Raw genomic sequence first — 27548 nt, 5'->3', positions numbered from 1 at the left:
AAGGAAACTTGTCATGACATAATTCTCAATATAGGTACCTATACAAGCACATCAATGGATTTGCTGATGATAGAGACAGACTTGAGATCATAACTTTGTTTCATTCTATAAGTACTAAATAAAAGGGAGAGATAATATATGCCAGCTAAAAGGTGCTGAATAGGATTCTCTTACTCTGACAGAGAAGCGAGTCTCTTCTTAAATATGTTGGAGATTTTAATTGTGTTAAAATTCAAGCAGATAAGCGTCCGTATAATGTAATGACATTACAGTAAGTCTGACAGTAAGTCTGGTGTTTAGCAAAAATAATAGAAAAAGTTGTTAGTGCCCTAAATTAAAAAATCAAACAGTGAAATGATACCCGCCGAAGTATCATTAACGGACCATTCATGGTCACCTGGTCTACACGCAAATCCATTCTTTGTTTGACCATGAATTTCATTCATTGTTTGGTCGGACGAGCTTATAAAATGCATTACGTCCGTTTGAAAACGAGTGGCGCACTTAGAGGAGAGCTCCGGATGATTTTTCAGACCTTTTTTTTTGGGGGGGGGGAATAACTATAGATTAGTTATACTGAGTACAGAGTTTCAGAATTTATAATGATTGGGATGAAAAATTATTTTTCAAATCTTTATAACAAATTGCAATGGACAAGGATGATGACATAGCAGCCTCACCATAAGAATGCATGAGCTGGGGCTCCAGGAAACAGAACAAAAGAAGAAGTCATGCATAGTGAACATGCAAGCAAGCGGTATTGTATGGATTTACACTGCTTTATTTCAGAAATATGTGAGCCTCCTATGTAATCATCATTGTTCAGTGTAATTTGTTTAAGGTTTTTCAAAATATTTTTCTCTGCTCAATGACCAAAATAGATTTCACAAATCTATACATGGAGCTGTAGATTTGTGTACTACACGATGTGAAATTATGAAAATTGTCTGGAATGCCCCTTTAACCAACTAAGAGAGGGGGGGGGGGGGGGAGGGAGAGAGTGAAAGGAGAAAGGTCATTTGAACCAAAGTGCGTATGAGCTATTGTGAACTGCTTTATTCGTAAAAAAGAAATATAACAAATAGACATTATACTTACAAGCATTATTTTTAAATGGGATGTTGGAATGGAGAATTTTCAAAAGTGATTAATCTAATCACTCTTCTATTTTCATTCACCTAAAAAAATAACAGTAAATAAATGTTGCAAAGTCACAACTAAGGTCACAGTAGGTCTGATGTTCATAAAGGAAATTCACAAAACCCTAGCAAGAAAAGTGGCGATTTGATATGGCAAATGAAATAAGACCATTCAACACAGATCAAAACAAAACAAACAAACAAACAAACAAACAATCACAAAAGTCATAATCATTAAAAAAACAAGGGGGAGGGGTACTATTGACCTTGAACCCTCCTCCCCCGTCCCGCTGCCCACCCCCCCCCCCACCACACACACACACACACACACACACACACACACACACACACACACACACACACACCCTCAAAAACGTTGGGCGGCCCCTCAGAAGGACTTAGTCGGTGTGCATGGTGTCTTCAACCTTGTGGGAGAACGCGGAAATTATCAAAATAATGAGAGATGAAAATAGTCATGGAAGTATAGATCTGTTACAAGCAAACTGAAAGAAGAAATGTACCGAAATTACTATTATTATTATTTTTTTTTTGCTGAATTGTTTGTTTTTAATAGTCTGCGTGTATCATAAACTGTTCAAATTAGTTTTGTTTATTTTTCTGGATGATTGACCAACACTTCTCCATAGTGTCTGTCTCCTTCTTCTTCTTCTTCTTCTTCTTCTTCTTTTCTCTCTTCTCTTGCTCCGTCCCTCCCTCTTTCACTCACTCTCCCTCTACCCACTTTCTCCCTTCCTTCTCTTTTCATTATTAGTTTCATCACACATCGAATACTTTGTTTGTGTTTGCATATGCTTTTTTTCCTTTTATTCCTATAAATGAAGAGTTTGTTCGCAAAAAGTCCATTTTTGAAGATTTTTAACTACGGTCTCTGTCATAAAGTACAAAATAATACCTTGTAAATGATATATTGGTCACTACATGTAAAGGTACATTTTTGAAGTTATGTTCAAAAGAAGCACAAATTTTCTTATTATTCTTTTTATTTTTCTTGACCTTTAATCGCAAATTTCTCCATTTGGCAAATATGGACTTATCGGTTTTTGCGAACAAACTCTTCAAATATTGTTTGCAATGTCACTTTGTTCCTCGTTTACAATAAGTGTAAACTATTTCCTCTGTCAATAAGTTTATTGTTTCTGTCGTCTCGACAGGTTTCAGTTTAGCTGTCGGACATTTTTTGCTTGTTAGCTGAAGAAACCGGAGTGGCACCAGAAATAACTGCACCTTCCCCTCCCCCCCCCCCCCCCCCCAGTTTTTTTTTTTTTTTAATTCATTTATTAATTTTCTTTTTCGATAAACGGGGCACCGGCCATGAGCCGTTAGAGACGCATTTGATATCTAAAGCGGAAATATAAATCTGTAACAATCTACATTGTATACAAGTAGTACTGTACATGTACAGCTAGCAATATCAAAGCGAGTTGCCAGCAACGGCTTGAAACAAGACTATAGTTATGTGCTTCCAAATATCACAGTTTCACACCGCTGAAACATCACGGAGCCAAGAATTCTACCTCTTTCTAGCAAAGAATGGAGACGATCGTAGAAGAGACGGTTTCTGTAGAGGACCTAAAGGTATGAAAACTGTCATTGTGTCTTTCAAAGACAGTAATTTGGTAAGGCGCTGTCGGTCTTGTAAGATGCTGCTCAGTCGTGGCGTATTACCCCACCCAGAAGTAATCACAGTCCCATGCACTGTATATTCTGTGGGGTCCACATTCTGTCATGTAGTAGGGTAGGGCGACGCGACCGGCGATCATCGCGTTGATTGTGATCATGACATGGGGAACTAATTCATGTCACTAGTGATCTTTTAGATCTGGGTAAACGGTAACTACATCAATTTGACGGGGTCTCTATTTTGCTTTTTTTCTCTCTTCGTATAGATAACAACCTGTTCTAGTGATCTCATCAAGAGTAGACATCATCGAATCGGTGATCATGCATGTTCCTGCTTGAAACAGTCGTAGAAATTGATTTGTAACATAAGATGATCCCTGATGTAAATGTGGTGACTTTGCTTTCATTACTCTAGGTCTAGAATCTAGATCTTTATAAATTTGGTAGGAAACTATATTCTACAGACAGTGACAGTGTCAACTCAATGGACAATACTTGGTTAGCGAGTGTGAAGACAAGGATATTAATACCATGATACGAAGGACTTGACTAAATCATCAAGAGTAAAGTTTAGGACTTCTAAGCAACTACTTCTTCTTCTTCTTCTTCTTCTTCTTCTTCTTCTTCTTCTTCTTCTTCTTCTTCTTCTTCTTCTTCGTATGTACTGTCCAACACCCCTTAGTAGGGGCCAACCGGACAGGGGGTGCGCTGGTATTCAACTATAGGTGTCTTATGACTATTAATGGGTTATCTTGTAAAATGTATCATCATATAACTAGAATAAGGTCCTGTGTTTCAAGGATCAGCTACATGTATCCCACATGATGTAGGGCCTACTAAAAAGGACCAACCAAAGCTTAATTGAGGCTTTTGTTGCATGAAGAGTCGAGGACATTATTGATTAGGTTTATGTTTGACACCAGTCTGTGGATATGTTTCTGTTGAGAAAGCACAAATTTATAGACCTTTGAATGGGTTACTCCCTGTAGTAAGATGAAGCTGTCTCAATTGCCACTGTCCCTCTGATTTACCAACTAAGCTGGAGAGAGTTAAGCAAGTGCAAGTTCAGGTGATTGACTCAATCATATTGACAAAAAACTTTCAAGTTCTTCTGAAAATAGACAGAGAAATTAAGCCAATTTTGAAGAAAACAAAATTGTCAAAATGTTACCCTTTGATACCTGCATCTCTTTACCAATATTCAACCATGAGATAAAGTCATATTATCTCCATTTTATAACAAGAAAATTTTACATTTCATGTGATGAGTTAGCACTTCCCTCGCTTTTATGTCAGTGGTTTTTTCACTAGGACAGTGATGAGGATGTGGATCTAAAATTGGCCATGCCATATTGATGACATTCACTGCAGGTGTGCATTTAAGGAACTTCTCTGGAGAAAGTTCGTGAAAGTGAAGCCACTTGTTTTGGAACTCAGATACTAAACAAACCCTACATCATATTGAAAACTTGTACCCTTTGAATGGACATGTGCACATACAAAATTGTACTTTGAATTAAAGAAAATTTACCCCAAATAAAATTTGCAGTCTGTAAGTGTATAGATAGATATTACTGGAATACACCAATGAAGTTTGAAGAAAATTGTACCTATTCATTCAAAAGTAACAAATCTTAAAAGTTGGGCTGTAAACTATTATCTGAACAACCTACAAACTGTGTGATGTCACGGCTGGGGAACGATGTATGAAAAATGGAAAGAGAAATCATCCTGATATTCTTTTGACTTGGTTTTTTTTTTTTCATCCTTTATTTGTGTTTTCCCTGTTTTGATTTGTAATGTAGGAGCTAGGTTAGAGTGTAATTTTACAGATAATTATGTTGGTATGATACCTTTTTTTTCCCCCGGAAGTGATATTTTCAGCAAGAGTTGCACATATAGCCTTGACACTGTGTCTTCCTTGACCATTACAGAAACATGAACTTCTGTACAATGGAGAGCTGGCGAGGGGCAAAGTGACAGTAAGGACACAATTCCAGTACGCGTGGTGTCTGGTGAGAAGCCGCTACACCCAGGACATGAGGAAAGGAACTGTGCTCCTTGAAGAATTACTGCACGGAGGAAGTCCACAAGTTCAGAGGGACTGCTTATTCTACCTAGCCATAGGACACTACAGGTTAAAGGTCAGTGTCTTTCCAATATCATGCATTGGTTGACTGAAATAACAAGAAATTTATTTTTAATTATCTATTTATTTATCATTTATTTATTATTTATTTGTTTATTTATTTTTATCAGAACAACAGAAGCTCAAAAATTAGGAAATACGTGTGTAATTTTAGTCTTGGAGTTATGATTGATATCAAACCATTCAAAGTTTCAAGTAAATAATGAGTTCAGTTGTCCATAAATTACTTTTGTACTTAAGTGGAAATACTTCTCATGATTGGCATGTTTTGATAATGCTGAGAAAGCTTCATAAAAAAAAGGTCACTCTTTTGGAAGTGTAGTAATCAGGGCTTTGTCAACAAATGACTCTGAGCAAAAAAAAAAAAAAAAATGTGATGATAACAATGATGATGAATAGGTTTAAATACCCAGACTTGTTTAGTGTTTGTATTAATTCATTTGTCTTTTGTCTTTTTGTCTTTTTTTTTGTCTTTTTTTTTTTTTTTTTTTTTTTTTTGGGGGGGGGGGGGGGGTATTGTTTTCACATCATTATCATTTGTTTCCAAGTTCTCTTAGAAATATTCATAGTACTTACCAATTTTGTGAAACTTAGCTGGCAACCAGTACCTTGATAGGCAGTTTCATAACTGCCACTATTGTGGCATTGCTCAGAAATACTGCAGGAATATGAACTATGATAAAAAGCAAATGTCAAGTTCTGAAATGTGATTTGCTGATTTCTCCTGTTCAGGACTACACCAAAGCTTTGAAGTTTGTGCGAGGCCTTCTCCAAATTGAGCCCAACAACAGGCAAGCAGCTGAGCTTGAAAAGCTCATCAAGAAGAAGATGAATCAAGGTAAACTTCAAAGTTTGCATTCCAAGAGTTTGACACTAATGTTCTGAGTTTTAATGTGTCCTTATAAGTCGGGGGGAGAAAAAGAAAAAAGCCTTAATTAAGTTTTGCAAATGTATTCTTCATGTTTTCTTTTCTTTCTTTTTTTGTCTTTTATGCTCTCAAACAAATCAAGAAAGGGAGTTCTATTTGTTTCTGTAATCATTTTAAGTTTTTTGTTTTTTTCTTTCCTCTAATTTCAATTGTGGGGAGCCTTGCCCATTTTGCTGCACAACAAGGTAGTGTCATTTTGTACACTTGGGTTTCTTCAATTTTGTTTCTTCAGGACTAATGATACATGCTTTTCTGAATTGAAATCTTGCTCTACTACCTGCCAACCAATGCATAGTTACGTTGTCCCCTCTTTCAAAATCATAATTTTCAAAAGACCCTCCCCCTTCCCCCTTCCCCTTCCCCATGATTGGAATGATGCTTATTAATTCTCAGATGGAATGCGTACATCTCAATTACAGATCATGCTGCACTTTTAAACCTCTCTTCGTGCAACTTGAGGGCAAAATATGTCTCATGTCACCAAATATGATACATGTATTATGCTATATGAGTGTATTTATTGCTCAATTATGCATATACTAAATTCATATCAACAGTCTATGGAAATATTCTGAGTGTCATCTGTGCTCTTCCTCTGGCTAACTGTTTTTTCTCTTTCTTTCTTATTTTTCGCTCACCTCGTAATGCAGATGGACTCGTTGGCATGGCAATAGTAGGAGGAGCTGCCATGGCAATAGCTGGTCTGGTTGGAGCAGGAATTGCGCTGTCCAAAAAGTGATCCTGTTCTCATGACTGCACGCTAATCAAATTAATGATGTGTTGCGATGTGACCAAGCAGTGTCGCCATTTGATGTGTTTCTCACTGCGGAACTCTGTCTCTCTCTCTCTGTCTTTCTCACTTTTTGGGGAGAACTTTTCATAGGACTTCAAGGTCAATTTATCATGTGAAGATCATGCAGTTGTAAACTGTCGACTGTGCACCGCCTTTGTGGACCTATAGAGGCCGAAGGTGATTTCATTTTGAATCTTAACTATTACTGATTAAAACAAACAAAAAAAGATCTGTTTATTTCATGCATTCTTTCTGTTTTGTTCTGTAATTTGCAAAAAAAAAAAAGAGGTATGTTTTGAAGTTGTAAAATATTGACTCCTTTGCAGTGTTGTACGAGTGTACAAGACCCCATGCACTGAAATAATTATAAAGTACAGTCTGCATGGTGTATCATTCTGAAAATTACAGCTCATATTTTGTATATAGTAAATGTCAAAGACAATACTGTTTATCTTAGATCATTTAAGATATTTTTTGAATTCTTCAGGTGAACTATCTGCAGCTGCGAGGAATAACGACATATCTCTATTTTGTATTATCTTGTTTTTATTACTTTTTGTTGCATTTGTATATTCATGGTCTACTTTACGTAAATTGAATCCTCACAAGTCCTAATACTCCCTCTGAAAATGCCTTTAACCCGTTGAGGATGGACTGATTTTGCTACAACACACATCAAGTTTGCTCGGGACTTGTCCTCAACGGGTTAAACATCCCTGCCATATTTTCCTTCACTTTGCAAAATTGTGTGATGGGCAAGCTTTTTTCTGTGGACTTGACCATTTGTAGTTTGGCAAGATTGTTAGTGCTCCAGTGAAAGTGATTTGTTTTATGAATTCACAATGAGTTTTCAAAAATTAGTAATTACTTTCTTTGATCTGAATAAAGCCATGAAACAGATGATAAAGGCAATGGATTCTTGTAATGAACATCACTTAGCATAACACACTATCATTATATTGATGCAATATTACTTATGCATTTTTGTTTTTCGAACTCTGATATTACGAAATTTGAAAGGATAAAGTAGTTTCATTGGTTCCAAGAAGTTTCAAATCAATAATTCTTGCAACTGATTGACAAATTGCCCTTCTGTTGGTGACGTACATAAACACCAATTATTCAGGGGTTGGGTGGTACAATAGCCATGATAAAAAACCACGGCCACCCGAATATGAGTTTTTATCATGGCTACTGCTTAAACACTGGATAATCGGTTCTTACATACGTTGATGAAGGGCAATCAGTTGCAGTCTGACAATTTTGTTACAATGAAAGTCCACTTTGATGTTGAATGAAATGTAAGTACATGTATCAAAGAGAGGGGACTGTTGCAGCAATATCATTCCATTTGCCAAAATAGGTGCTTGTAAAAGCTCCTACACATTGTACATGTAACTCTTGGTCAGCTAAAATAAGAGCCCAAATAAAGTGTAGTTCAAAAAGTGCATGTGAACTAGGGATGTAGAGATTTACTGATATCATGGGAATTATAGTCTTTGTTTTGACACACAACAGGTTGTACTCTCGACTCTAATTGCAAGCTTGTTATTGGTCAGATCGTGTATTAAATGTTAATAATAGGGATGGAATGTTTGGTATGTTATTGAGTAAGTGTCCAGTTTTGTGCAAGTCCTTGTCCATTTCGTCACTTCATGCCTCATTTTATAACATCTAGACTCATGCATAGTTTTAGCAGAAGGGGTTGTTATCATAAAACGTTGTTTGCATAGAGTTGGTGCAATATATCGATTCTTTTATTCCTCCCAAGTAACCAGAAAAAAAAAAATCACCGCATATGATATACAATAGATTAGTATACTGTCAAGTAACATGAAATTATGACATGTAAAATCCCTCAAGTTTGTTGTGTTACAGTTGACTGTTTTTTGTTCGTTATTTCTCTCTGTCAATGTTTGTGTTATAATGACAGTTGTTTTTGTACAATGATGCTATTGGTGTAATAGTCGCCATGTGCAGTTGTTCTTTTCAGTGTTGTTTTTAGTGAGTTCTTATTATGATGAAGGTAAGCATAAAGACATACAATGCACTGTGTTGTAGGTCCAGGGACAAGCAATCTTTATTTCTATTGGTTTGTAATAATAATAATAATAACAATAATAGTGGCTACTTATATAGCGCACAGGTCCACTTTTCAGTGCTCATGGCACTTCAAATCAATATTTGAAGCGCAAATGAAAATGTTTGAATCAATTTGAATTTGAATCAATCAATTTGAATCAATGAAAAAATATATTTTCATTGGAAATCTTATAAATACAGATTATTATGCCAACACGCTCCTACTGTGAGCTCTATCTCATTTATCAGCCCTTATGATTCTCATATTCCCAATGGTAAAGTGCATGTCAGCTCTTTGATATTCTTCTCTTGTGTCAAAAATGAGTTGTCTGAGTGTGCTACCAGAGAACATTTTTTTTTTTAAAATTCAAAATCATACTGGCATGAATTTGAAATACATGTAGCAAGAGAATAAATATGAAAGGATACAATATAGGTGGCCTGCCAGTTCTTGATATCATTGCTAAATAAAATCTTGTGTAGAAGATAAAAGATTTTTGACCAGAGGATACAAATACAATTGATTCCTTTGACTGTGACATCATAGTTGCAGCTAAACTGGAATTTAAAAGCTGAAGAAGAAGAAAACAATTCATAACTTTTGCAACAGTTTCATGGACCGAGAGTTTGAGGTTTTGCCACATTCATATAACAAAAGAATTATCAAGAGAAGAATGTATGTAGGCCTATATCCTTTCTACAAAGTGATCTATATGATACAGGAGACTCCTGTTATACAGAAATCCTCAGGCCCGGCAGTTTTCTTCCGTTATAGCCAAGCAAAATAAAATATATACAATTGTATATAAGATAATGCTTTTAGGATGTGAATTTTTACTTCATTGTAACAAGATTTTGTTGTAACCATGTCCGTTGGCACTGTACAGTTTGACATCTGTAGGAGAAACGAGACTTTTGAGACTTCCACTTTTGTTCACTCTATTGAGTCATGCCTTGTGTGATTTTTAAAGTTTGCCACAAAGCACCTGTTGTACAATGTACTGTATACGCCATATATTTCGCAAGTCTAAATTTTTTCGAATCGGGACTTCCCGACAATTTTGCGAGTGGTTAAATTCACGATTGTGGAGTCCTGTACTGAACGGAGAAATGTAAGTACATTGTACGTCAAATTCGTATCGGCATTTAAGTCAATATTTTTGAGTGTTTATAATTTTGCGAATAGCAACTGACTCGCGAAATTCACGAAAATAAAAACCTCGCGAAATATTCAGCATATACGGTATCAGTATGGTGGCTAGTGGCACTGTCGTTCCTCCTGGGTGAACATCATGTATAGGCCTATCTACACTCTTTGCTCCCTCTTCGTTAGAAGAGTATTTTGCACACTGTACATTTCTGTTTAACATGTGAATACAATCATATTATATCATTGCAATAATTTACATGTACAAGTACAAGTGTGTCATACAAAGTGAAGCTGTACATGTAGGCAAATGTGTGGTCTCTGTATAAATGCTTACTTGTACATCTCACATACCGGTATGTCAAATTGTATAGTACAATGTAAAGTAGCTTGACGATATCGCCATGTACCAATTGCAAAAAATTAAAAAAATAAATAATTGAGAATGAAGGATCACTTACTGCCAAAATTTGTCACTTTTTTTTTTATTATTGGGATTGAATGTCTGTCATGTGAACGTTGTACTTAGGGATATTGTGTGAATGTATTACATCTGTAACTTAGAAAGCGTGTCCATGCTGTTCACTTTGAGAATAACCTCTCATCTCACCAGCCACACTCACACTCACAAACACGCACACAGGCACGCAAGCACGCACGCACGCACAGTCAACAGCCTATGGAAACCGGCTCTTCACAAAAAGAATGCTAGTTCACCTTGAAAGAAAGTCGGCACATAACATACAAGAAGGTGTAGAATGATGTGTCTAAATTCCAAAGAGGCAATTTATTTCCATATCTCACCGAAAATGCTGAGAGATGGTACATGTACATGCATGGGGAGATGCAATTACAAATTATGATAGCAAGATGTTGTATACAAGAGAGATGTTCACAGCTGTTTCAAAGACTCAATAGGGGGAGGGGGACAAAACATCTGCAGCAGTAGTAGCAGTAGTACAGTACGAGAGGCACAGATATTTGCTGCAATCAAAAATGAAAAAATGGTGCTACATTTCCTGAAGGCTTTGATAACAAAATGGGACCCACAGTAAAATGCTTTTTTTGCCAAACAGTTGACCTGTTAAGATAGAAAGGTAAAATTAATGCAAAAGGATAACTATTTCTTTACCAGTATGGGGCTACCTCTCACCCTAAGGCCGCCAAGGCAATAGGACATGACTGTAGATTCTGGAAAACTGACCTATCTGTGTATAAAATGCATTCTGCACAGCATAGTGAATACGCTGTAGGTTCCCAATCGCCTGTATATATCCGAATACATTACTTTATGCATATTACTAGAGCACAAGCCGTTTCTGACCACTCAACAGCTGGCAAGAAGCTTACCTGACAAGGCACCATCTATTAAATGTGTGCGAACTGAACCTATCCAGGGTTTGGGCTGATTGGGATATACATTGTACTCTAAAACCAGAAATTTTTGCTTGTGTTTTAATTTTGCAAATTTTGTGAGAGCCAAGAGTATACAAAATATAAATAGGCACATTATTTGTTTAAACTATGCGCATTAAATGCCTGTGACAATTCACAATAATTTCATGCTGAAAAAAAAATGACAGTTGGCTCCAATTTGCGAAAATTTCTTGCTGCAAATATTTCTTGCTTTACAGCAGATAAATTTGAATACATTGAATAATAAAATAAAAAACAGAGCGAAAACAGCAAATGACAGATTTTTAATTTGTCATACACAGGCAAAGAAAAGACAGGTTTCTCTTAGCACCAGCTAAGCTTGTCTGACCCAATTCTAACTAGCGAATCAAATGAATGGGATAAAATTCAGGTTTTAACAAAATATCTCAAAGAAGATCAAAATGAGAAGGCCACAGAGCAGGTGAAGAAGTTGCAAAATCAGTCACTCACGACTGACTGAAAGCATCTGAATAGGCCCTACACGTGGAATATTGCCTCATTGGTATTGTGTGATGAACATGCAAATGCATAAATGACTGAAATAAATAACTGAATGGCGAGCAAGAGTCATATAAAATGACATGAATGAAATGAAGTATCCACTTCGGGCATGTCTACACAAACATGGTACCGTATCAAGAGAAGTAATGACACCATCCCTCATAAATGCTCTCAGGGTATATGATATGAAACATATTGGCCCAAAATCACGAAGGTGGTACAATCTTGTACATGGTTTAAACCATGGACAAAGGCCATGGGGCACTTCGTTACGAAATCAGTCATTTTGTCGACAAAATGATCGTTTCGTTAATGAAATTATCATTTCGTCGATGAAATGTTCATTTCATTACAAAATGTTGTCATTTCATTACAAAATCATTTCATCGATGATATGACTGATTTCGTAACAAAATATTCCATGCGACACTTGGCTCGCCATGGTCTTTGTCTATGGTTAAAGATATGGACAAGATTGTACCACCTTTGTGAATTCGGGCCATGGTGTGCTAAAAAAACACAGGGTTGTGAGAATCTGCACTTTAGATAATAACATTATGACCTCATGGTTTGCCACATGTCAAATGAGCTTGTGATTTTTTTTAATTTTTTTTTAGAGTATGTGAATCACTCACAAGCAACGAGTTGGCTTATAACCTCTTGGCTTAATGAAAAAACAAACAAAAATGACCCCTAATAATGTGAAAAAAAATCATAAACAGATTGTGTATATTCAAGGTAATCATGTTAACAAAATATAGACTGTAAATACACTTATCACTGGCAATTTAGGAATTTATAAAGCTATTCAGGTGTTAATAATAATGGATGTTAGTGAGCATTGAACAAATTGAAACCATCAAGAATTACATGGAAAAGACAGATATTTGAAATTACCCGTACTCATTGAATAACTTTACAAAAATTATATGTATTGTGTGGAGTAAACAGAGAACAGATTGGGAACATTATTGGTCAGTGAAGTGACACTAAACTTTTTTAGTAAAAAACTTCTGTATGCAAAGCTACTATGTAGTGTTCATGTTTATTGTATTGTGGATATTCTTTTAAAAAAGTTTTTAGAGTACTGTAAAAGTGGAAATTTTCGCGGTGTTCAAATTTTCGCGCATTTCGCGCAACCAGAAACTAGCGCGAAAATAAAAGCACGCGAATATTTTTGCTTGCCATATGTGCCTGTGCGTGATGTCTTGATTCCGCGGAATTAAAAACACGCGAAACTCTTCCGACCCGGCCAAGCGCGAAAAATTAGTCACGCGAAAATATCCACTTTTACAGTATGCTTTGTCTTCTGCCCTCAGACCTTTATCACCATGGAAATTGAGATGATGGGTATACCAGTAACATTTCTGTTAATTTTGAAAAATAATCACATTCATAATGAACTCAGAGTGAATTTCTTAACCTTTCTGTCACTCTCTCCCTCCTTTTTTTTTTCCTGGGTTAAGAGAACAGTGCTGTTTGATGCAAAAGTCAAGTAGTCAGTGATTGTTAGTTTTCTTTAATACAGTACAAATATTACAAGATGAAATTCAATACAACTTGACGGTAATCCTATGTTGTGAGTGATTTTGTACAAGCTAAAAGGACTTTAAGAAAAAAAGTATACAATATCAACATCACAACTACACTATATAACATAATTCTAATACTTTAACGGTTGATTAAATACTACATGTGCGAGATGTACTTCTTCAAGTTGTTTCTTGCTCATATGAATTAAGGGAGCTTCAAGTTTGCAATTTAGAACATGATCATGTAAAGATATTTGCCATGCATGCAAAGAAAGCTAGAGACGCATAGTATACAAACTTTGGAAAAGTCGGAAGCAAAGTTTGCTTTCTATGTGACGGAGAACAAGGGAAAGGAAAACCAAAATCCATATTGCACTAATTTTCAGACTCGCTTCAGTCTCTGCATTTGTGAGCAAAGATCATCTTGACGTGGTCTTTCTGCGCTTCAGCATGTTCCTTATTCCATTCAGAACTGAAGTCGGTGCGTGTCTTTACAGTGGAAGCGTTATTTAACAGATGTATATCACGACTCTACATCAGTTACTACCAGTCCCATGTGCCGTCAGACAATCATATCATACAGAATTTGGGTGTTGCAACAACATGACTGAAATGTTTTCACCAGGCTTGTAATGACTTCACTGCAGCTCAAACATTTGAACGGAATGTATAAATGGTCAAAGGAATGTTAGAGAAAAGTTGAATGTTGTATATAAATCAATGTGACATACGTTTGTCATCCAAACCAAATTTCATAGACTGTGAGCTCTATTGCATTCTCCTGTAGAATGCTTAGCTCAACATGTTGCTATATTGCATGTATGAAGATCTTACTAGAAATTACAAGCATAGAAAAATAAGTACCTGTATGTCTGTATGTTCCCATACAAAGCTACTCCCCAACCCAACATCCTGCTTATTAGCAAGATATATTTCACTGAAGTTTAATGAACACTTTCTAATTTGAGTCATAGACTTTTCAAAGTGCGAGGTGCATACCACTGCAGCAAGATGGCTGTGCTTTGAGGAAACTTTGTTCACATTGACACTGTTGCACAACAATTTGAAGACCACATGATTGGAGTTGTATATTGATAGGACACACAAATAATGAATTCTGAAAATGGAAATGACAAAAGGGAAAACAAATATCCATCCAGAAAATTGAATAATAGCATACTGTGCATTGATGGAGTCTACTTGCATTCAGCTTGCATAACAAACCATCGAAGTATTCACAAAGACAAGAAGGCATGTGTATACAACCCTAGGGTCAAGTTACTGTAAACACAAACATATAAATGATATATTTCTGTCTTTCCTGTTAAGTTACACTTTGTCAATCTAATCCGACTGTTTCAAAATAGAAGGGAAGTTGTGCTTACAAGAGTACGGACCGAATCCACACAAACAGTAGCAAAAGCTAGGCACCCTCTCCTCTCTACTCCAGTTATGTGTTGTGAGCAAACTCCCAATTCATGTCCAAGGTATGGAATGAAATCAGATAAACAGAATGGTAGGTTTCCCACAATTTCACAGATCCATGATATTTCTTGCCAGGGGCCGGTTCTTTAAAAAACAAAACAAAACAAAACAAAACAAAACAAAACAAATCAGACCTCACCCCTCCCCCCAACCCCCACCCCCTCCCCCCCCAAAAAAAAAAAACCAAGTAAACTGGGGGGGGGGGGGGGGGGGGGGGGGGGGATCACTGCACCCATGACTTTCCACAGGTCGCTGCCCTCTGAGTTCAGCACTGTACTCCACGATTGCGAATTTAAGTCCCGATTCGCAAAAATGTAGATTCTCTATCAAAATATATGGCGCATACAGTATATGTGACCCTGAGGTTGGCTTTTTCCCACGCACTGTGGAAGTTTCTTCCCTCCTGCATCACTCTAGCAAGTGGTGGTGCATTATCTTCCGAGAGCATGGTGAGCCATTGACTATCCACAGCAAGCAGCCGGGTTATAACCATAACATAGGGCTGCACACTAACCCCTTTTTTCCACTTGTCCAACCTGTCTGTCGCACCAGTAGGTACCCATTTTTTCCCCCATTTTTTTACTGGTCCATTCCTGAAAAAAAGTTACTGGTTTAACAGTGACTTTTATCCGTCAGGGACTGTCGGACCTGTGCCAGTGTGCAGCACTGCATAACAATGCTACAGCAAGCTTGCTTTAAATGAGGGGATTGCCGACAAGCACGTCTTCACCAAGCTTTTATGAGTAACAGATGTTGATGTTCCACCAGTTATCTCACAAAATAATGCATGAAGACAAAGAGGAGACAGAGAGAGAATGAGAGAAGGAGATGGAGGTCGATAGAAGTTGAGGAGCTCGCTGGCCTTCTGTCATGAGGAGTAGTTCTTGAGGTTGAAGTTCTTCTCAAGGCGTAGCGGCAAGGATGACGAGGAGGACAGGGAGGAAATCTCCCAGTACAGACTCCGTGAGAGGAAGAGGCGGTAGAGGAGCACGACGATGACGGCCTGCATCGACGTCACAGTAACCAGCAGAAACTAGACGGAGAGAAGAAAACAAAACATTCTATGTAATGTTTGAGGACAAACTGATTTTGCTCTAACACGCATTTCCCACAGACACCTTCCCGAGTATTCTCGAGATTCGGTCTTCAACTGGTTTACTAAACATGATGAGCTATCACTTCGTCCTTTTTATATCATCTACAGCAGGTTCTTGTATAACAGAATCAAAAACATGAAAAAATACAATGTACAGTAATCTCAATTTTCTTTTTTAAACATAACCTCCCAACACCCTACTCCCTCGCACCCCCCCCCCCCCCAAAAAAAGAGAAAAGTACAAAGAAGAGAAAATAAACAAAGGCACTACAATTCTCGATGACTATCATCTGCATACTGGGTTAATAATCTTTTGATTTATTTTTTCTAATGACAAAGAGAAAAATTAAAAAAGAAACACACAACAACTCGGCATTAACACAGGAATGTCAAGTGGAGATGGATCTATACATTTACTTTGCTATTGTGTATCACCAATTACCACGGTACACAAGAATAGCTTACCCTCTTGCGGATGAAGTGTGAGAATAGAAGTGAAACAAAGACCAGCACTGGGTACGCAAAGAACCATATTAGAGACAGCTGTGGAAATGCACAAGAAAAATATTCATATGATGAGAATGACATACTTAGATGATACTCTATACTTTAATACTTTGATACTTTATGCCTTTTTTCAGACATGATGTTCATCTATGATTGCATTTTATCATGTGTTTATACAGACGGAGCTACTCCAGTGCTATCAGTGTGACAAAAAGTCTTTGCAAAGTCAGTCAATTTAGGGATGCACCAAAAACTTAGCCCACACCATGATTTCATGGAATATATGTAAGTTGTGCAGCCACTCATTAGAATTCCTTCGACATTTACTTCCTGACAAAGCATTTTTGCAAATTACGGTATAACTGATGGCTACATAGTTAAAAAAACCAAACAAACAAAAAAACAAATTCAAATTGTGACATAATAACCATAAATAGTATTTACTATTACATATGAAGGTAAAATAAATATAAATATATATCAAATGGTCTACATTAATACCCATCGGTGATTGGTCATAATGCAATCATGTGACCAATGCAGACAGGATAAAAATTGCTACGATGCAATCAGTGACATTGTGTCAGGTATTATAATTCCAGAATTTGACCAGAACGTAATAATGTGTATTCATGTATACCACATAATAAAGCAAATATAGCCCTGTCTATCATTGTAAGATAATATTTGATAGTCTTTTGGGGGTTATATTTTTTCCCTCGAGACAATATTTTCCCTCATTACTGCATGTTTCAGGAACATATAATCTCTTGAAGAAAATATAACTCCTGCTGGGCTATCAAGTGTTATATTGCACCTCTTATAGGGCAATATCCATATAACAGCTTTCTTTTTAGGAAAATGTAATTTCTTGAGGAAAATATAACTCCTGCTGGGCTGTTAAGTGTTATATTGCACATTTTATAGGGCAATATCCATATAACAGCTTTCTTTTTAGGAAAATATAATTTCTTGAGGAAAATATAACTCCTGCTGGGCTGTCAAGTGTTATATTGCACCTCTTATAGGGCAATATCCATATAATAGCTTTCTTTTTAGGAAAAGTGTTATATTGCACATTTTATAGGGTAATATCCATATAACAGCTTTCTTTTTAGGAAAATATAATCTCTTGGGGAAAATATAACTCCTGCCGGGCTGTCAAGTTTTATATTGCACCTCTTATAGGGCAATATCCATATAACAGCTTTCTTTTTTCTTTCTTTCTTTTCTTTGTTTGTTTTTTTGTTTGTTGTGTTTGGGTATTTTTTTTTTGAGAGAGAGAGAAAGAAAGAGCTAAATAGCAATTGATGTATGGAAGCTGTAACAGTTGTTATTGCAACTCTCTGTACTGCACCTTGGCAAAGTTTCCGTAGAACTCTCTCCTGACAATACTCTTCTCCCTGGAGACCACCTTGTGGAGGTTGTGAGCAAAGAGGATCGCCAAGGAGACCCTGCACATGATGGTGACCACGCCCAGAATGCTCTGGTGGCTGTGGTAGGCGGAGTGCTGCGTGTATAGAAACTGCTCCCACAGAATGAGTACACACTGCATTTTTGTGGCACAACAAAGAGTGATATGACAAAGAAGCTTTGAAAATTCAACCAGTGATTTGAAGGTATGGGGTCCATTCAACCCATGCAGTAATTGTCTCAATATCATTTAGACTAGGGTTTCTGAAAAATGTGTATCATTGGATTATGAACGATATGCAATAGCATACTATTATGGGCAATTTACAAGAAATCTATCTAGAGTCTATAGTACAGTCTGAAGTAACAGTTGAATAAAACAATAAACTTCAGAGTGTTACACAGAGGAGATTTGGCAAATACGTCTTTAAAAACATAACCTGGCTTACGCAATTAAAACATTTGGGCAAATGCCACTAGAGCATGATTTTGTTGCCTTTTTTTTTTCAATTCGGTTGTCATGGAAACTGAGTTGATAAGCGGAATCCCTTGTTGTTGCCCATAATTATACAAATGGGTAGGTCAGCTTACCTGTACACTAGCAATAACGGCAGCAATTTTGGCAAGAGGTGTCGTCTTCCAGACCCTGGCGGTAATCTGGGTTTTACTCGTGCTCAGCGTCCAGCCCAGAGAGAGACTCAACATCATGTAGAGCATCCCAAACTGAGCTACGATGTCAAGCACTGGATGGAGAAATAAAAGAAACACATGGAGGAACATTAAAAACAGGAAGGCTATGGTAAAACTACTGGGGCAGTGATTTGGCTCACTCGGTAGTGTGTCTGCCTCCAGATCCAACGAACCTTTGATTCCTGAGTCCAGCTGAACAATGTTGTGAGAATTCATACTGTCCCTTCTAGTATTAGAGGCAAAACACTCTGTCCCTGGGATAAGACATGAAATGGAGGTTCTGTGTGTGAGTTACTCATGACTTAAGCATGCATGTAAAAGAACCTACTTCATTCATCGCAAAGAGCAGGGTGCTAACCCAATGAACTAATCAACCTGCCTACCCATAGTATCAGAAAAATGAGTGAATGATGCCAGTCCTCTGTGGTTCACCCTAGGTGACTAGCAATAGTCGGCAAATGGTATCAACCAGGCGCATTGTGCCATACAAGATGAGATGAGAAAGCTAAGACTGAAGATTAGGAGGGGAAAAAACAAAACAAAGCAAAGCAACAAGTTTGGCCTGACAGCTGCTCCACATCATTTTTTGACCCATGATAGGGGAAACTCTTGAGATATGGAGGAGAATGTTGCATAGTGGGCAAGAAATCTGCCAAGGTAAAGCTCATTGGAGCTCGATGGAGAACCCTTGCAAGGCCGGTGGAGAGCAATGACTTCAAGCATTCTTAGAATCTAGCTATTAAAACATCCCATTGGACCTTAGGAATAATTACTAAAAGGGGTTCTGTGCTCTTCGTGAGGTAAAGAGAAAATCTGACTTGCCTACTACACAAGCAAATTTCTCTCTGATGGATTATGACCATGACTGACATTATCATAAAACAGTCATCCCTCAAACCTATGGGTATGTATATCATGCTACACTCCAAAATGGAAAATGAATGGTAAGGATAAGAAGACTAGGAGTGTGCAATTAGAGGGGTTTGTGCTTTATGACACTGTCTCACTTTGACATGGATCACTGGACAGATTAGTAAAATCCTAAAGAATAGGATGGGACTCTGTGAAAGGAGAGAATGAAAGGCTGCTCACATTCTGCTACATTCTCCATGAACGCCGAGCCGAAGCCATCTTGCGAGAAACGGTAGAGGTGGAGCATCATGGAACAGGTGCCAAGTCCCTGGAAGGCCAGGACCGTTGTCAGCATACCTAAGACCTATTAGGAGTAACAGGAACAGTCTCAAGTCATTAGGGGAAGTGTGAGTCATTAAATCAGACAGTGATGTTATGAATAGGGCGCAAATACAAAGGTCCTATTCCTCCTGGGAGAACAGTGCTCAACCCATTGAAGCTGAGCTGATTTTGCAACAACGCGCATTTCCCATTGACACCTGCCCAAGTACATGTATATGTACTCACGACTAGTCTTCAACGGGTTAAGTACCTTGCATTGGGTAAATAACACAAGAGCCCCATTTCATAAAAGTTGATAATTTATGATAGCAACTCTTGCTAGAATGGCAACTTCCCGTAGCAACAGCCAATCAGGATGCCGGATTCTTGTCGTTACCATGACAATTGTCATTCCAGCAAGAGTTGCTATCATATCAAATTTTTATGAAATGGGGCCCTGATCATTACCAATCCCACTTTAAAGGGACAGTATAGTTTTGGTTGAGACCTAATTTCAGGTTTCTAACATATTTGGTGAGATAATGAGAAACCTCTCATGAAATATGAAAGAGCTCGTGTAGTTCCATAAGGAATTCAACATTTATTTGATGAAAATTGATATTCCAAAACAGAGCGATTCTAATAAAGTGTGGGACCCACCTTTTATTACATTCGCTTTGTTTAACTTCATTTTTGGATGTTTTAGTCATTCCAAACCTTACTTTCACGGACTATCATGGACTATCATGTGACCTAGGTCACTTGATAGTACACAGTGCAACGCACTTTCACTTCAATGCCGTGCGGTGAGCGCAGCAAATTCATTGTTTTGTCATCTACGCGCACACGTAGCCTAAGCCCTATTAAGGATACCTAAAAAAGACAGCTAAAGCTGTTTCAGATGTGGAATAAAATGGGAATTTCTAGGACCCTAGATGTGGAATATAAAGCAAATATATTCGATCTGAATGTGTACGCTATCTTTCCTCAGCTGCCCTTCGGAAAGATAGCTACATCCAGATCGCCTCAGAAGTGATAGTTTGTCCCATCACCTTCACCAACGTTGATTATTTGCTTGCTATCACAACTCTAATGATGGTGAAGTGTGGGGAATCAAGTTTTCAATTCAGTAGCATTATCTTTTCAAATTTTACTAGAGTTGAAAGTGAAGAGTGTGAAAAAGTAAGGATATATTGGCAATATCCCTTGCAAATACACACAAAAAAACACATCTAATTCCAACACTGTTATACTACTATAGTGGTGTATTCATACATTCACTTAAAATTTGGGAAAGAAATTGCATATTGGTGACCAGACTTTGTACACAAATTTGTACATTCCATTTACTCATTTTGATTTGTTGATGAACTTCTTGCTTCTAACACCACTACACTTTACAGGGCACTCACACTAAAATGAAAGAAGGCAAAAAGAGACAAAACAAAATGAACACTAACAAAGATGACAAGACAAAACAAAATTTTACCACGATGACCAACTGGCAAACAACTTCCTGACTCACCTCATGCATTGGACCTCTCTTTTTCAGTGTGTCGTACAGCTTTGGGGCACATATACATCCCACTACAAAGTAGACAAACGTCAGTCCCTCGTAGAATGTTAGCAAGCCTGTACAACAGCACCATAAAAAAAAGATATGTGGGACTACAACGTAAGACTCCTTAATCATCAAAAATTGTCTTCACAAAGAATCTTAAGTTGGCTTTTGCCAAGAATTACAGGGAAAAAAGTGCATGAGCAATAATAACAATAATGATAATCATGAACACTTCTAATGTGCTGTGTCTGTCACACATTGATACTCTTGCCACACAGAAAGGTGAGTGCCCTTTATGACTTTGCTTCATACGGAAAGAGTCACGACTGAAAGAAAGCACGAAGAGTTATTGGAACTAAAAATGTTTCAAGGTCTTTCTTGAAAAGAGGACCAAAAAAAAAAAGAAGGATACAACAGCTTGTTAACAGCAATTGAATGACCTGATTCCAAATCTAAACACTTTCTTTTCTTCCCTTGTCAGAAGCACCAAAGATGGATAATTTCAATCTTGCCATGTAATTTGACAATCTGAAGTAAACATTCTGATGTTGCCAGAAGCAAATTAAAAAAAAAAATGTGTTGGGTGTTTGTTTGCTTTTTTTTTTTTTTAGAAAGCTTGTATGGCAAAATATAAACTGTTCTTCTTCAAACAAATTGATATGAACAAAAGTTGGGACCCACCTTTTATTACAACTGCTTTCTTTTCCTTTTTCTTTTTTTTTTTGGGGGGGGGGAAATCTCAGCCATTTCAAAACCGATTTTCCACATATCAACTATGAATTCCTATTTGAATGGTATGCTCTTTAACATTTCATAAAGTGGTTTCTAACTATCTCACAAAAAGTTAAAAGCTGAATCCTCATCTCCACCAATACTACACCATCCCCTTTTAGTAAGTTTCGTATGTTTTCAAACATCAGTAATATTAGACACAGTCGCATACTCAGTTGGCAGAGGTGATGATGGCATCACATCACAAGTCTGTCATTGAACCGAACTTAGATCTACAATGAATTTCTTTCTTCTTTTTTTTTTTTACATGAAATCAATTTGAATAAGATGCACTATTTGCTTCTAGTGCAGTCTTGTATATGAAAGTAATGATGACGGGGGGAGGGGGTGGTCACAGTTTTTAATTCACCAACTGAGGCAGGATTATGTTATCTCTGTGAACAAATCAATCAGAAAATCATGACGTGATCTATGAATCTTCATGTTTACCTGTAGTCAATGAAAACATTAAAAAAAAACTTTACAATTCCATACCCTTTCTTTCTTTCTTTTAAATTATGTCTGATATCTGTGAAATTTTTATCCTTCTGTTCATTTGATTCAAACATGTAAGTTAACTTGAATATGATATGGAATAACATACTTTGTATCTTATAGATACAGATGTCTATTCCTCTGGAGAGACATTTCATGGCATTTAACTGACCTCTGTCCTGGCATTCGAAATGGCTAAATGGTTTGGCAAAGGAATCCAGATTGAAGAGACGTATGTCATAGTGGATGTACACCGGATTTTCTTCTGGGATGATTGGGCTGCAGGTAAACTTGTCTGCGTAGACCACCCTCCAGAGCCCGGAATGCTCCAGGAGGAGTGAGGAGTGGTTGCCTCCCTTTTCTACCAGGTTCACTGGGATGGAATCAAAGAAAATAGATAGATAGATAGACAGATAGATAGACAGATAGACAGAGAGACAGACAGACAGACAGACAGACAGACAGACAGACAGACAGATAGATAGATAGATAGATAGATAGATAGATAGATGGACAAATATGAATAAATGAACTGACAGATGCTAAATTGATGGATAAATGAATTAATGGATAGATAGATACCAAATTGACTGATAGGCATGGAAGGAGAGAGAAGGGCATTACAGATAATATGATAATTTGATATTTCAAGAGATAATAAGAATAATACCTTTTGAAGTTCAAACAAAATCTGGATTGGACTTTTCAGGTACCGTACAGGTAATCTCTGTCTGCTGTCTAGTATATCCTCTGATTTTAATGTTATCATTTAAACAAGATGTGATTTTCGTGTTTAATTTCCTTATTCAAGAATGTAATTTTTTTTTTTACAGCTCAAAGCAGATAACAACTGGCCACATGTATTTCTTTTGTACGTATTACCTAATAAGCAAAGATCATTTAAATATAAAATGTGTCTCGTAATAAATCTTTGTACCTATAAATTCATAACCATATTTTTCTTCATAACAAAAGAGTCTATGCCGCAATGGATTGTCTGAATTGCACAATAGTCAAATTGGTTGGAGTAATCGAATGCTACTGCAATAACTTTTTTTTTTCAAAGTTTAAATTAAAAGTTTAAAAATCACCTACCATAAAGTTCAGCCTTCTTGAACATATGATTGCAATCTGGGATGGACTTAGCCTCAGCCCAAGCCTGCAGCGAGTAAAAGTATAGCTTTCCTGAGGGTGTCGTGTCATTCAGCTTGTAGTAAATACCCCCGACCGGATCTGAAGGAAAACACCATGATGATAGCATGAAAATATTAACAATGATTTTAACACTTCTAGTGGTAATATGAATCTGGTGTTAACCTCTGCAATCCAATTGGGTCTCATGCATGATCTTTCCATATATTCTGCTTCGAAAAGTTGGTACCTATATTTCATGTAGGTTTTTCTTCCATATTTTCAGAAATACAGCTGTATGCCTCTCACTGGCCAGGGTTTCTTTTCTTCCTCGTTAGTTTTTTGAACAAACAACCTCATTCCCTGTGGTCTCATAATTGAACACTGTGAGTCCACATTACAGGAGCTGCACAGAAATACCTTCAGTTTTGGTCATACGCAATACAATTTTCTCTTAATCTTCTTCAGTATGTCCGAAACACTACGCAAAACTTTACTTACCTTGTGGTTACCTTCGAAATTTGCACTTTGATTGAGAATGTTGGCTGTTATTATTATTCAACAGCACTGGAATTAGAATTTGGCCTATAATGAACTTCAGTCAAATATTTACTTGCTTAACAATGCTTTGTACAGATGTCCATAAATACCTTTAATCATCTTCACATTCTATGATAAATTGAAGAATCAACATGGTATATCTGACACTGAGACAATAGCAAAAGAAGAGAGAAGGGGGAAAAAACTACAAAGGCCATCTAATCATGTTCAAATTTTGCTATCTGGAAGTATTTAAAGATGATGTGTAAGTGCAAGATTATACCACCAGACCAACCTGTGAAGCAGAATTCTGTGACAAAGAGTCCAGTGCTCTTCGCTGCTCTCAGTGAGTTGAAAATCCCCTCCACTGTCCTACAGCTCACACTAGGAATGATCATCAGCAAAAACATAGCCCCAGTCTGTCTCCAGATTGCCTCCATGATACAGCCTGTGTACTCTCTCTGTCAAGGCCTTTGTGGTATTCCTAATTCAGAAATTCAAACAAAACAGCAACCAAAATTCAGCTTGAATGTATGGTACCTACGCCTGGTCAAGTTGTGTATCCATTGTCAGGTAGTCCACAGGCATTTTAATATATTTACATTGTACTGTATACATATGTGACCCTGCATCACAAAAAGTCGCCTACATAATATGGATTTTTACTGAACGGCAGATTGTGTAAGTGCAAACCCTAAGCTTTAAAATGATGTAAAGTACAACACAACTGACCTTCCTCACTTCTCTATATCACGGAAAGAAAATATGCACTCTGAAAAAATAAGTGTTTACTGAGAAAAGAGGCTTTCAAATGTTATCAGAGTTGAAAGTAAGCAGCTTGCACAAGGTTTTCACAAAATGAAACTGGGCCTCTAAGACATACCTAATCACCATAAAATTGTCATAACATTCTAAAAAAAGATGTGTTCTGTAAAAACTGCTAAAAACACACTTTCCCATTTGTTTTAAAAACCCAACTTTTTGCAAACCTTTTTTGTTGGTTTTGTGATGCACAGTCACAAACACACAAAGTGTACATGTACCTCCTGCTCTGCTCTGATAGTTTAATACATTAAAACAAGAACACACATGCATATAAACAAGCACACAGATTTGTAGAGACCAATAAATGCATTCAGTCAGGTGAGAAAACCAACAAAAAGAGATCTCTAACTAGTCTGATAATCAAGACCTGAGTGTACTGACATGAGACCCTATTTGCACTGACAGTGGATCCTCCATTTTTTTTTTCTTTTTGAGTCCAGTTAGATCACATAATCAGGTATTAATCTTTTTTATTTTGTTTTTGGCAGACATCACATCCTGCCCATCTGTGTGAGCTTCAAAGCCCATCCACCAACAAGTTGAGATGCATGGCTGCAGACACGAGAGCAGTAGTAGCCAGTACAGTAGTGCAGTAGACAGTGGACCCATCTAGACCACGAGACATGCTGACACATTAAGACGACTGACACACGCAGAGACACATACAGTACAAACGCAATTATATAGATTCAATTAACAAAACATTAAATTGAATATATAATAATATTCACTAATCAGTGTTCAGAAAGCTTTGGAACAATACTCTTAACGAAGTGTTAAGTTCTGCCTCTGCTGCAGCGCTGCTGGTTTATATTGTGTGTGAGGTAAATTGATGATTTCAATACATTTTACGGCAAAATCGTGAAATATGCCCCACCGCAGTGCACGTGCACCCATGCGTTAGCAAGCAAGGGTAGGTCCTGGGGTTAGGGTTAGGGTTAATAGGGTATGGGTTGGGGGTTTATGGTTAAATTGGCCGTTAAATTAGTCGAGGGACATTAGGGAGTCCTTCCGAGAATGAAAAGTTGAAGACCAAAGCAAAAAATGGGAGAAAGGGAGGATGAAAGATGCTATGCTGTGGAAATCAGCCCTACCGCTGTATCAATCTCGCGTAAACGCCGTTTGGTGGGGCCACATTCACGAGTATTAAATATACTGTAGAAGGAAGCCCAACCGCTGTACTTACCTACCATTGAACGCCACACCGTGGGGCTGAATTCACGAGTATAAATAGGTGAGCCGCCGTACTAGTACTAGTAGTAGTACGGACACGCAGTAGTGAGGCCTATTTCACGAGTAGGCCCTATAAATATATGTCGATGATATGCCCATTTTATTTTTACCTAAAACGTGTCGTTAGATTCGAAATAATTTGCATGTACCACTTCAATTCAGAAAGTCTGTGCAACTTTCTGCTAAAAATGATACTTAACTGGATGACAAATTTCATACGTGAATACGGGAATGGTCATCACGATGATGCAAACTTTTTTCACGAATACATGTATGTTCAATTATATAGACCTGTCTAGTCTAGAGTATTATGTTGTAAAGTAAAGTCTAGTTGCCTTGCCAGACAGCACTTCCAAACACAGGAATAAACGTATGGGACTGGCCCTACGTGTAACGCGTTTGCCTTTACAATGTAGCTTTCCACGTATCAAGAAACTAACGAACAATTTCAGAGGTATTACCACTTGTCATAATCGTCACCCCACTTTCGCTAGATTTCTCCCACAGTTTGATGCTCCTCAGAATTAATACTTGACAGGTTTCATCTTTACTGAAATGAATCGCGAGTCACCGCCACTGCACACTGCACTGCTGCACTGGTGGGCTATGTAGATTACGTGTACACCAAATGATAACAGCTGGTTACTGAGTAGGTGTATGTACTAATCGCACAGGTGCAGCAGCAGCAGACCAAAGCCAGCCAGCCGAACAGGCTGGCATGGGGTAGACTAGCCCCGGAGACCCGCCGCTCTTACGTTGTACGTTGGGGCTGCTGGTCGCAGTTAGGGGTAGACGTGTGGTAGACGTGTCATTTTCACCAGACTGCTAGACCGGGGGCCCAGAAGATTTATTCAGCTGAAAAGGGTCACACTTTTTAATGGTCTCATCATATAAGGATGTGTCCAAGGGTCAATAAAATGAATTGCTGGCAAGTCACATCCTGTACCGTAAGCCTAGGGACCGCAAAAAGGGACCCCAAAAAATGGATTTATTCAGCCGAAGGGGGTCACGGACAAAAGTTGGTGGATATTGTTCCTTTGGGTGTACTTATCATGAAAACAGCAATGCCAGCTATTTTATCCTGTACGGGGCCCCAGACAGTAGCCCCAAGGGGCCCCAGAAATATGGTGTTATTCAGCTGAAAAGGGTCACGGCTAATTTCTTTTGCAATGGAAGTAGTTCCCATCAGAGATATCCAAAACACCAATGCCAGCTATTTTATCCTGTACGGGGCCCTAGACAGTAGCCCCAAAGGGCCCCACCCCCCATAGGCCTACGT

The 27548-nt window shown here is 37.7% G+C and overlaps 2 protein-coding genes across 2 annotated transcripts; one reads left to right on the top strand and one right to left on the bottom strand.

The window, feature by feature from the left end:
- Window positions 1-2611: 2611 nt before the first annotated feature.
- Window positions 2612-8803, top strand: LOC139731457 (mitochondrial fission 1 protein-like). Its single transcript, XM_071642342.1, has 4 exons — window positions 2612-2735; window positions 4715-4924; window positions 5662-5767; window positions 6508-8803. The coding sequence occupies exons 1-4, from the start codon at window positions 2691-2693 to the stop codon at window positions 6594-6596; spliced, it is 450 nt and encodes a 149-aa protein (XP_071498443.1). The 5' UTR covers window positions 2612-2690; the 3' UTR covers window positions 6597-8803.
- A 6899-nt stretch (window positions 8804-15702) lies between these two features.
- On the bottom strand, window positions 15703-24634 carry LOC139731456 (integral membrane protein GPR180-like). Its single transcript, XM_071642341.1, has 9 exons — window positions 24507-24634; window positions 23636-23773; window positions 22713-22913; window positions 21239-21345; window positions 19633-19756; window positions 18442-18593; window positions 17795-17986; window positions 16396-16473; window positions 15703-15867 (listed from the first exon to the last, which is right to left on the bottom strand). Exons 1-9 carry the CDS (start codon window positions 24619-24621, stop codon window positions 15703-15705), a joined length of 1272 nt encoding a protein of 423 aa, XP_071498442.1. The 5' UTR covers window positions 24622-24634.
- Between the last annotated feature and the right edge of the window lie 2914 nt (window positions 24635-27548).

Source organism: Diadema antillarum, unplaced genomic scaffold (assembly GCF_040938485.1).
Source record: "Diadema antillarum isolate AM-2024a unplaced genomic scaffold, OU_Dant_1.0 seq00000375_RagTag, whole genome shotgun sequence".
Classification (NCBI taxonomy): domain Eukaryota; kingdom Metazoa; phylum Echinodermata; class Echinoidea; order Diadematoida; family Diadematidae; genus Diadema; species Diadema antillarum.
The sequence above is the reverse complement of the archived record's forward strand: the minus strand, read 5'-3'. Positions and strand labels throughout refer to the sequence as shown.